General features: G+C 40.8%; 1 protein-coding gene across 3 annotated transcripts in view; it reads right to left on the reverse strand.

Moving 5' to 3' along the window:
• Positions 1 to 12,303, reverse strand: part of LOC126386578 (plasma membrane calcium-transporting ATPase 1-like) — a 143,793-nt gene that overhangs the window by 23,653 nt on the left and 107,837 nt on the right. For all 3 annotated transcript variants that reach the window (XM_050038990.1, XM_050038991.1, XM_050038992.1), the window contains exons 13-18: positions 11,930 to 12,109; positions 10,134 to 10,221; positions 9,466 to 9,572; positions 6,449 to 6,640; positions 705 to 918; positions 384 to 595 (exon numbers count right to left, since the gene is read on the reverse strand). In XM_050038990.1, the coding sequence (XP_049894947.1) occupies positions 384 to 595; positions 705 to 918; positions 6,449 to 6,640; positions 9,466 to 9,572; positions 10,134 to 10,221; positions 11,930 to 12,109 (993 nt within the window). The remainder of the gene's footprint in view (positions 1 to 383; positions 596 to 704; positions 919 to 6,448; positions 6,641 to 9,465; positions 9,573 to 10,133; positions 10,222 to 11,929; positions 12,110 to 12,303) is intronic.

Raw genomic sequence — 12,303 nt, forward strand, 5'->3', positions numbered from 1 at the left:
GAAGGTTAATGTCTGCTAAATAACAATTATTTCTTCTGGCATTAGTGGGGGCAGCCTTTATATTAGGCAAGGTGTTGCTTTGATGGGTTGCAAGAAGCCCTGATGTGAAAGACTTTTAAAGTTCATTGTGGGCAGTGATTCAGAAAAGCCACGCTGCCCTTGACTTTTGTGCAGGCGGGCCTTTAAGGTCGAGGCTGGTTGCTTTTTTGTCAGCATGCAGCTCAGAATATGAAAACCCCCTTCCTCCCTTCGTATTAGAAATTCAATTTAATCTTTTTTACACCTATATTTTAATCTAAGTATCTCAAAAAAGAACAAGTGAGAAAAGGTTTTGGAATCACTGCATTAGGTGATGATGATGATGATGGCGGTGGTGTAGTTACCTGCAGGGCGAAGGTGCCCAGTACGACGCTGCAGAAGATGGGGTTCCTGTAGACGCCCTCGAACACGTTCCTCTCTCCGTGGATCTTCCTGGCGTTGATTTCGTTGAAAAGCTGCATCATGACGAACACGTTGAACACGATGGTGTAGTGCTCCGATGGTGGCGAGTGCAGGGGGGCGTTGCGTCCGCTATCGATGTCGAAAAATGTCTCGCCTGAGAAACAAAAAAATAATAGATATTTTATCCATGGACTAAAAAAATGGATCCACATACTGATTTTTTTCCAAACTGAAAAATAATTCTAAAACTTGGTTTAACTCACCAGCGAAGAGTAGGGTGAAGATGATGACGAGCTGGTACACGGCATGACCCAGGATGTTCTTCATCATGGTCCTGGAGATGAGAGGCTTGTCACGGCCGTATGGTTTGCGTAGCAGCAGAGACTCGGTGGGCGGCTCAGTGGCCAGAGCGAGAGAAGCCAGAGTGTCCATGATGAGGTTGACCCAGAGCATCTGCACGGCCTTCAGAGGGGAGTCCTGCAGGAGGAAGAGGAGGAAGAGGAGGAGAGGTCAGGAGTTTAACTTACAGGAAGAAGTGAAAATCTGTGAGTAAACAGACAATAGGAAAACATAAGCAACGACCAATAACGCGTCTCCATCTCAGCACATTGTGAAAAGTACAGCTTTAAGATAAGTGCAGATTTTGCTTCTCAAATTAAATACTTTTAAACTTGAACAAATGCTCCTTCACCTCAGTTCTTTACCAGCGGCTTGACTTTACATGCAAACCTCCAAAATCCACTTCACATTCACTCTCAATTCTCTTGAGTTTGTCACCTCATGATGACGTGTCTGCAGCCACTGGTGGAGTCCGCCTTTGGACCCCAGCCAGTTCGACAGAGAGATTCAAAAACATGTCTGCACATGTGAGCTGAATGAAACACAATGTTACTGCATATTCTGGCTGCTGGGTCCGTCCAAGAGAGTATTTCCACTGGGACATGTATTGGTGGACGTTATTGAGGCCATATGCAGAAACTAGACAGTACTGAAAAAGAACAATGTTCTCTGCTTGTTTTCCAGGAGAAAAAAAAATGAAGTCATATTTCTGTTCTCCTTAAAGATGTTGAATTGAACATCAGTTGAAGATATGACAGTACAGGACAGTCTTTGTAGTAAAAATGCAAATGCAACATTATCAGTCATACAGTATCAGGTCTCTATCAGGGAAACTAAACATAATTTTAAAAGACTGCTGCACAGATTTAACACTCCTTTAACACATGTTTTAATATTTTTCTATTGGCTGCTTTTCACCTTTACTGGACAGATTAAAGTGCAGAGTCAAACTGGAACTGGAGAGACGGAAAGAGATTATGACAGGCAACAAAGGTCCCACAGCTGGAAGCAAACCAGAGACATCTCGGTCACATGGCTTGTGTTCTTAATGTTCCACTGCCAAGGAGCTCCATGATACAGTTTCACAAAAAAAGGAGACTGACATCACTGCAGCAGAACCAGAGATTTCATCTGTTTTATTCCAAACATTCTTTTTCCTGGTGGAGTCTTCAGCCCTATCTAACACTGACTCAAGTGACATCACTTGAGGTGAGTTACCAGACTTTTCACAGCTCCCTGTGGAGACATAAAGCTTCTTTCACATATGCACTAGTAATCCCAAAACACTTGTAAACACACTTGGGTGTGTAAAATCAGCAGAGTTTTCCTTTTAAGAAATACTTCATCTGCCAAATGAGCATCATCGGCCCCAAATCTGAAGCCACTCACAGTCACAACATCTGCCTAACCACTGATAACTCCACTCTGCATTCCTCCGCACACATCCGAAACCTCAGTTATTTTCGACAGCAACCTCGTCTTCGAACACCACATCAATCAAATCACCAGAACTGCCTTTTACCACCTAAAAAACACAGCTCGTCTCCGTCCATCACTCCCTCTGTGCTGCAAAAGCTCTGATCCATGCCGTCATCACATCCAGACAGCATTCTTTATGGTACAGCATCCAAAGTCCCACACAAAATCCAGTGCATTCAGAATCCTGCTGCTCGTGCTCCCGTGATCACACCACCGCTGTCCTCCAGACCCAATTCAAAGTCCTCGTCCTCATTCACAAAGCCTTGCATGACCAGGCCCCCTCCTGCCTCACTGACCTGCCCCACTGCCACTCTCCTTCGCTCAGCCTCTGCTCCTCTGATGCCAACCTCCTGTCTCCATCAGTCAGGACTAAGCACGGGACCTGGAGCGACAGAGCCTCCTCCAACACCGCCCCCTCCCTCTGGAACTTTCTCCCCAAACACTTTCAGGACTGCACCGACCGCTCCCAAATCAAATCACTCGTCAAAACTCAGCCTTTCAAAACAGCTTGAAGCTGCCTGGAGCGACATCACTTTTCTTGCGTGGCTTTCAGACGCCTTTTGCAAATATTTAAACCGTTGACAACCTGAGCAAATTGATGCAGTTTCTTTAAAAAAACATGAAAAAGGCAAAAAGCAACTTCATAAGAAATGTCCCACAAATTGCAAAAAAATTTAAAGATTTTTTAAATTATTTAAAAAAAACTAGGGAAAAAATAAAGCCTGGGAAAACTATATTAATAATTATTTTATTTATTTTAAAATTATGTTACAGAGTTTTTGTAATTTTTCAGCACATTTTCCAGCGTTTTTCTTTTTGTTTTTACAAATTTTGTTGTTTTTCATTTTCTCTTTTTACAAATGTCTTGCTATTTTTTGGGGTCATTTCTTCTGTTGTTTCATTGACTTCTTCCCATGTTTTAAAAAGAAATCAAACCAATCTGCACAGGTTTCAAAGTGAGTGAGTGTGTGAATTATTTTGTGTGTTATACATTTTTAGTGTATTCTATTTGATGATTGTTTTAGCTTCTCTGAGTGCCATAAAAAGCGCTACATGAATAAAATGTATTATTATTTGTATATTACTTGAGCAGTGTGTGCATGCATGTTACTGTGTGACTTCAAACTTATCCCCTAAAACACTAAAGTCACATATTAACACTAACAAATAAACTGACTGAAGCAGTTGTAGCCCAGTGAGTGTCCAGTGAGGTCAAATTGCTGTTGTCAGTGGAGTCTGGCTCTGAAGAGGACAAAAATAAGTTTCAGTTTCAGTTCAGTTCCCTGACAGAAAGATATGTCTGTTTGGGAACGACTGAGCAAACGACCGGATACGACCTTTACTTCAATTAACCAAGAATTTCCTCTGTTTTTGGATTCTTCGTTCAGCGTGGAGGCTGCTAGACAAAACATTTCTTCACAAATTCAATATCACCAAGAGCTGCAAAAGCTGCAAAGCTGCTATCCAAAATATTGTTGGCAGCTCAAGTCGCTCAAGACGTCATACATTCGAATGTTCGATCGTACTTGTCAATTTAAAGGAGCCGCAAAGCAGGTTACTGGCTGGAGCACAGCACCTTTGTTGGCTGCCCAGCCCCAGCAGCTAGGCTACATGAGTAAAGAAATCGTCACATTCACATGAAACAAGGGAGATTAGCAAGCTCGGCGTTATATTAGCATGGATGTATTTGCCCCTAGTTTTAAAAAATTCTTTCTCAATATCAACTCACCAGGCAAACCAACTACTCCGGACGCGGTTTCCCACGCCTGCTCCTTTTGATTTCGGTCCCTACATATAAACAGGCTCGAATCATAAAGAACTCTGTGAACTAAAGTTTCCGAGGATGTTCTCTGGGTTCCACACAAGCGATGGACATCTACTTTCGATTGGTGGCTGGTCATTTGCAGCCGAAATGTGTCGGCTAATTTGCATAAAGTTTATGACTCCCCAACTTTCATCTGATGCTCTGGTCACCAAAACGTGGACGCTTTACAGCTTTGCAACTTTTGCAGCCGTGGTCGCTGGTGCCCATTGAAAATGAATTGAATTGGTCGCCTTTGCAGCTTTTGCAGCTCTTGGTGTGCACGTACAGTAACTGATACACAAATGATCATTTGGGGTGAAGTATTCCTTTAAGTAAGTTTTTTTTCATTCCACAGCACTGTAATAATAACCAATTATATCCCAGTGTGTTGTCTGCTGGACTGATTCAAATGCACATAAATGCAGGAACAAGCATTTACACACGCACATTTCACTTGACCCCCTCCACTTGTGAACCCAAACCTCCGCCCCTGAAACATTCCTGTGTACATACAATAAAGACATGAATCAGTTTACCATGTTTTAATGATCTGTGCCAACATGTCAGTGGCCTAACAGAGACCAAGCGCTGGATGATCAGTGAGTATAAACACGGAGACCACAGACCTGCTGAGGCCCTGTTATATTTCAGGATTATGATGGTGACGTGTTGCCATGGTTTCAGGCTGTATCTTAGCCTACTTTGAGCTCTCTACTCTGCAGCCGAGGTAGTTATCTGTCCTGCCAGCTGTGAGCCTTTCAATTAATACACAGCCGCAAGTTACTTTTTTTTATTGTGTCAGGAGTTCAGTTTCCTGATTAGAGACACATTATGAAACAAAAAAATGTGACATGGCCGCCTCGCCTCCTCACAGCGCTGCGACGGTCACATCAAAAAATGACTCATTTTCTTGTTTCTGTGGAGATTTGATCAGAACGAAAATCACAGAAGAGCAAATGCATCAACACAACAGCGAGCCTCAAAATTTAATATAACCATCAAGACACAAGCTGCCGTTCATGTTCAATCATCAAAATCCACAGAGAAGGTAGAAACACTGATTTACTAACAGCTGAGTGCAGCCAACATGTTGCACAACACAGTGTGTGCTCTCTTCATTTGTTCTCATCCAAACGTGTGCATCCTGAATCAGGTTCAATCAGCTGACTGATGTACGGGACAGGAGACGTTTCATCCTGGTGATATTAAAGGGTAACGTCTGTATTTTTTCACACTGGACTCTATTTTCCATTGTTTTTGTGTCTAAGTGACTAAAAGAAGCAACAACTTTTTAAACTGGTCCAGTATTGAGAGAGTGCACCACAGAAAGCAGCCACAAAAAGGCTGCAGTGTAATCGCTCAGGGCATGTGTGCATCGTCAATTTACATCCAATAAAAGTGCTTGTTTTATCCACTTACGTGTTCAGATTATTTTTCTAAGTGTCTGACAATTCATGGAAAGGATCCCTACAGAGACAGACCTATTGGTTAATAATTAAAGCCCCGTTTCCACCGAGCAATTCAGTTCAGTGCGCTTTTCTGTTTCCACTGTGAAAAGTTGTGGATGGTACCAATGGAACCGTTCAATACCGTCCCCATTTTTGGTCCCCCCTCTGTTGGGGTACCTAGCACACAGATCTGGTACTAAAAGGTGGAGCTGTGAACACTGCAGTCTGATTGGTCAGTAGAGGACGGTCACTCTGCTCAGGGATGAGCTGTGGCTGGTTTTGAGGCTCATGTAACCACTGTTCATACTGTGGAGAGTTTTATTAGTAGACTGTAACTATAAAACAAAAAGACTCACTGCAGCCTGTTTTATTTTGTTCTGAAAATGTCAGCGTACAGTCTCGTTCTGTGCAGACTTCCATCTGTGCCACTGGTGAAGAGCCAGGAAATACAGTGAGTAACATCAACCCCACCCACATTTAAGAGTACTGTTCGCAGTGGAAATACTAAGGTCTAGGTACCATGTCTGAAGGGTTACTTTTGGTTCCAAAGGTACCATACTGAAAGAGTTTGGTGGGTTTAAGATCCACTTTGTTTAACCAGAAACAGCCCTGAAATTGCCATCACCAACCTCACCAGACTTAATTTAAATAAACAGTCATTTTATCATCACAAAACATACGTAACCTAAAGTCAGCAGAAACAAACTAAAACTCACAAAAACCACCCTGGTCCGTCTCATCACCAGCTCTGGTTTGGCTGAAATAAACCCTGAATTCACCCAGTTAGATGTGAAAATATTCTGGCTTCATACACACTTAAATTACTGTTTATTTAAATGGAGTCTGGTGAGTTTGGCATCTTGGTGTTTAAGCAGCTGTGATGATAGCATAAACAGCGATCCCACATTAACGTGCAGCCTTCAGGCCTTCAGCCTACCTGTGTGATGCAAGCGCCGGTGAAAGCCACGATCACGGCCACCACGTTGACAGTCAGCTGGAACTGCAGGAACTTCGAGATGCTGTCGTAGACGTTTCTTCCCCACATGACAGCCTTGACGATGCTGGTGAAGTTGTCGTCAGTCAGGATGATGTCAGAAGCCTCCTTTGCCACATCTGTGCCGGCGATTCCCTGATAAGAAGGAGCAGATCCTGGGTTAGGGTTTCAGACAGATGGGTCACAAGCTAAAAAGGCACATTTTAATGAGTTTATGATTGTTATTCTTGGAGCTTTAATGTGTTCTGTTTCCTGTGTCATCTGCAGGACAGAGCTGCTGTTCTCAGCAGTATTTTTCTTCTGTACCTGCAAAGCAGTTTTACAGGAATGAAGGAGAGGAGAGGGGAAAACCAGCTGCTCAGTTTCAGAGTGGATACAGTTGACATTTACTGTTAAAAAATACTGGAGGTTCTTTTTTGGAGAGAACAATGAGAACAACCCGGCCAGTGGCCTCTTGTTTAAAGGATAATGCAGCTTGAGTGTACAAAGCTTTAAGTGACAATATTTTAAACCCAATTATCTGACACAAATTAAAACTGGAGAAGGAGTGTCGTGTTAGCAAAAGCTGTGATGTGAGTCGCTGTGTCTCTCTGCAGAGGCAGCCTCTCCCAGACAGACGGAGGTGGATCGCTCTCTGTTTTCCAGCTGAACAGGTGATAATTGAACTGGGACACATGGGTGCAAACTGAAAATATTCCAAATGGGACACATTAGGACTGAAAGGTCACTGGTTTAAATCCCCAGCCTGTGATGTGTTTGGGAACAGTAACTGTTGTCAGATTGTTGTTTGACAGCAGAGCAGCTGCTCAGCAGCCTGCAGGAGGCTCTGGTGTTCAGATGACTTTGCTCAGTAAACAAAGGTCACAACAACATTCAGAGGAGGCAGCTGATGTTACTCGGCTCATCCACAGGCCCTGCGCTGCGCTTTTAGTTTATCAGCGTCGGCTTTAATATCAGCTGATCAGCTCAGTGTAAATCTTTGTGCTCTGGCATCAGCTGGGGGAGACGACACTTTGAATATTTTCTGATCAGCAGCAGGTAAAACATTCATTCATCATAAACACTGACGGGAGGCAGAGCCGCTTCAATCAGTGCCTTTGTCTGTATTTCAGAGGTGTTTCTCAGGGGAACCAATGTGCTGCTGCTGCTAGTTCACAACTGTGTTTAACCCTTTGATTCACCAGAGCCCACAAACTCCTCATTTTGATCACAGTCACTACATGTTTCAGACAGGCATGTCATATTATTATTTCCAGACTATGTTGGGCTCTCAGTAATGGAAGAATTTGGCTGCTAAGTGCTTTTATAGGGCTGTACCAAATATTTCAAAGCTTTGACGCTTCATTCACAACATCGACATTTGAATTCCAAATTAACACTCGAAAGCTGCTCAGCGTTTTTTTCCCCCATGTCTATTTATTCTGTTTAAACCCAGTATTGCTGCACAGTTGCACACAAAGAGGCCACACTAATGTTATTAGTATTAATTTAATTATAGGATTGGGTTCCAGTGGTGGCTGTGTAGGATTGTTTCCAACTTGTGTGATCCAAACATTTCCAATAACATTTCCAAATGTAACAACATGTTTTAAACAAAATATTCTGATTCAATTCATATTTGTTTGCGCTTAGCCTTTCAAAAATATAATTTCCACACAGAGGGAGACACGCACCTGTATTAAAGAGGCGGTCTAGCAGCAGTCTAACTTCACCATATAATCAGGGTGTCTACAGCTATCAGACAGTTAAATTTAATGCTTTTTAAGACCCATTCAAGACACCTTTTATTCACATTTAGGACAGATTTTTGGACAAATTATGTTTTATTTATTCAAGCACCGCAGCATTGCAGGTAAGTAGCATACATGTGGTTTTGTGCAGAGGTAAGTGTTATGTAGGAATATAGAGTGAGTTAAGTCAATCTATATTTTGCCAACAGGTGAGTGCAGGTATGAAGTAAAATGACAGTATTCTAGTTTTTAAAGATTTGTAACATTAGAAATGTGACTTTCACATAGAACGTCTTCACTTATTTTCAAAAAAAGAAATTAAAATATGGCTCATTGAAATTAGATTAAATGTTTGTAGTAGTTAAGACTTCACAAATTCAAATTTAAGACTGTTTAAGACTTTTTAAGGACCTGCAGACACCCTGATGTTACATTTATTTATTAAAAGAGTTGATTTAATTAAAAAAAGACAAACTTATTTAAATCTGATGAACCACTTTATTCAAATTAAGGATTTTGTTCCTGGATTTCTTTTGTTTTTTTAGGGTGACGATGTCATTAAATATAATGACAGATATTCAAAGCTTTGAGACCCTCAACAGTAGCTTTAAAAGTAAAAAAACCAGCATTTGGTCCAGCCCTGCTGCTGTACATGTTCTATGGCAGATATTATGAAAAACAAAAACTCTTATTGTACAGAAATGAATAGAAACAGATAGATTCCTGAAAGTGGAGGAAAAAATACATCTAAAAGTCTGAAACATACGAGCACGGCTTGGTCCTTTAGAGGACTGAGAACAGGGATCAGGTTTGTTAGCTGATTTATCATTAACTTTCTGTGACCATGATGTAAGACTGATATTATTGACTGTAGATAAGACATAAAATAAAATATAAAGACAGAGCCGGTCCCTCTGTGTGTGTGTTGGTGTTTGGAGAATAACATCAGTAACATAGCAGCAGAGTGGGACCCCATTGATGAGCATCCAGACTCAACATTAATTGATTGATTTTTCCATTTCACAGCTATCTTAATGAATCCATGGCATTAAACTCAGGAGGTATTGTGGATGACGCTCAGAGAAAATACCCTGTTTTTAGTGACTGCATTAAAAATGTAATTAACTGTTTTTCTGTTTTGGTAAGGATGTAGAGCAGACTGGAGCAGCAGGTGAGTGAAGCAGTGACGAGCTGTGGAATAACAAGGTGAAAATATGAAGATGTGGTTACCATGGCAAAGCCAACATCAGCTTTCTTGAGGGCGGGGCCGTCGTTGGTACCGTCTCCTGTCACTGCCACCACCTGTCGGGTCTCACCCACCGTGCTGTCGATGATTCCTGATCAACAACAACAATTCTCCATTTCAATGAGTGTGTGAACATCACAGAAACAAGAACAAATTAATTTTTAAAACACAAACAGGTCACGACTGTTGACTGTTGTTCAATTAGAGTTTAACAATATGAGAGTTTCTTTAAAGGGACAGTTCACCTCAAATCAAAAATACATATTATTCCACTAACCATAGAATGTTTTGGTGTGAGTGTTGGAGATATCAGCTGTAGAGATGTCGGCCTTCTCTCCAATATAATGGAGCTAGATGGCACTCAGCTTGTGGTGCTCAAAGCGCCCAAAAACATATTTAAAAAACTCAACAGCAATGTCTGTTTCTAGAAATCATGACCAGGTTACTCAAGATAATCCACAGACCTTGTTGTGAGCAGTTTCATGTTGGAACTATTTTCTTTCTGCCAAACTTACTGTGCATATATATTTGATTTTGTGTTGCACTGTCCCTTTAAAACTCCAGTTATCTCACCTTGTACACAAGAACAAATAAACATGTAAGCAGCCTTTACACATGCTAAACAGTACACATCATATTAAACTGAACCCACCTTTGACCAGAGTGTGTTTGTCTGTCGGCGAGGAACGAGCCAGAACGCGCAGTTTGGGCCAAACTTTGTCCAGACGCTCTTGTTCCACCTAGAAATGCAGAACAAGAAAAATAGTTACATTGGTAGTTAAAAAAGTAAACATTATATTCAAGAAACTACATACAAACATTTTTTCTCTTATTTTTGTGTGTTTCCACAATTTGTTCATGTTTTGTTAGTACCCATTAATGTTTGGGATTCACCAGTATTTTTTTTATTTTTGCTCTTCACTAGGCACGAGATAATTTTATGAGTGGTTGAGACTTCTTCCCAAGATAAAAGAAAAACTTCTTGATTTCACAGTTCATACATTGTTTTACCAGTACAAGGAAAAATAAGATTTTTGGAACATTTTTAAAAAATGCATAAATATCATAAAACTGAATCTAGATTAGAGTAAGTATAATGATTTGATAATTACATTTCAGGGCTAAAAAAATTACCATACTTGGCCTACGGATCCAAATTAATGTAGTTTCAGTTACTGTGCATCCCTTTGTTGAGCTGTGCTGGAATGTAATTAAGTACATTTACTCAAGTATTGCACTAAAGTACAAATTTGAGGTACTTTTACTTTTTACTTGAGTATTTTAATCTCATGCCACTTTCTCCTTCTCCTCCACTACACTTCTGAGTCATGTTTCCAGATTCTCATATGTGTGAGCACTTGCTGCTTTTCCTTTTAATGATATAGATTTAATACATTTATTTAAACTTGTAATTTTACTTTTTATACATTTTCCTGATCGTACTTACATACTTTTACTTATGTAACATTTTTAATGTTTTTACTTGTAGCAAAGTCTTTTTACAGTGTGGTATTAGTACTTCACTCAAGGAAAGGATCTGAACACTTTCTCCACCACCGCTACTGACACAGCTGATGTTTTGTCATTGCTGGGTTTTTGGTTTTCTTGTAACACCAGTGCCGACACTCTGGAAAATGATATTTACTTTGTTTAAGTTTATTGAACAGTATGTCAGTTTTACTACTGCTGAAGTTCTTCTTCTTCTTACAGCCTTTTTGTTGGTGACATCTCTCCAATTCTTGGGCATGTGACAGAGTCTTTGCATATGGCACAACACCTGCCCTTATATAATGTTCAGGGGGCGTTACCTATGCTAATAGGTGACTTATGGTCAAGAAGGATTCAATATTCAGCACACCTGGGTAAGAACAGATCTCGATGGTTAAAAACATTTGGTGCATCTGAAGTTGACTTTTTTCTCTTACCAGAAAATTAAGAAAAAATATGACAGAAATTTAAGAGAAAGTTGCTGCATGAGGCCCATTGTGTGCCAAATCACAATCCCTGCCTGTGTAATTAAAGCATGAGAGCATAAAACCCTCCTGTCATCCACCTCTAAGTATCATTCTCTAGTATAATAGAGAAACTTTTAGTTTTGGGCACAAAACAATAATTAATTTACAAATTACAAATTTAAACTTATGACTCTCAGAAACCAGACACTGATCAGACCAGGATTAAAACACCGCAGCATACTGGACTGACGTTGGACAGGAAGTGAAAAACAGAACCCTGATGCAGCAGCTAAACGAGAGCAGGACTGATAAATCAGCAGATATCGGCTTACTGCAGATTTATTCCGTCACTGATTTATTGAGCGATAACTGAAAAGAAATTCAAGAATGTGAATTCTGGAGTCGTCTAAAAAAAACACCACGTAGCTTTAGATAATATTTTAATTTGTAGTCTGCAGTAAACTTGAGTAAAACATTTCTGCCCTGGTCTCACCTCTCCCTGGTCGTTTCTGATCTGCTGGTTGAACTCTTTGCCCTCCAGACACAGGAAGTCCTCCCCAGGCAGCAGGATGCCACACTTGGTTGCGATGGCACGGGCGGTGTTGATGTTGTCTCCGGTGACCATGCGTACAGTGATGCCTGCGCGCTGGCACTTAGAAATAGCCTCAGGTACCTGGAAGAGTGTCAGGAAAAAACAGAAACATCATGAGACCTGAAAGATGAGCACAGATGTTGAGGAGAAACTCGCCAGCTTCTCGTCATGATTTATACTTCGGTTTACAGATAATTTAAAAGAAGCTCAATCAGCTTCAAACCTAGTGAGACTGTCTGATGTCGAGTCTTTCAGATGGATTAACTTTCCTGAAG

The sequence above is a fragment of the Epinephelus moara genome, chromosome 24, assembly GCF_006386435.1.
Source record: "Epinephelus moara isolate mb chromosome 24, YSFRI_EMoa_1.0, whole genome shotgun sequence".
Taxonomy (NCBI): Eukaryota; Metazoa; Chordata; class Actinopteri; order Perciformes; family Serranidae; genus Epinephelus; species Epinephelus moara.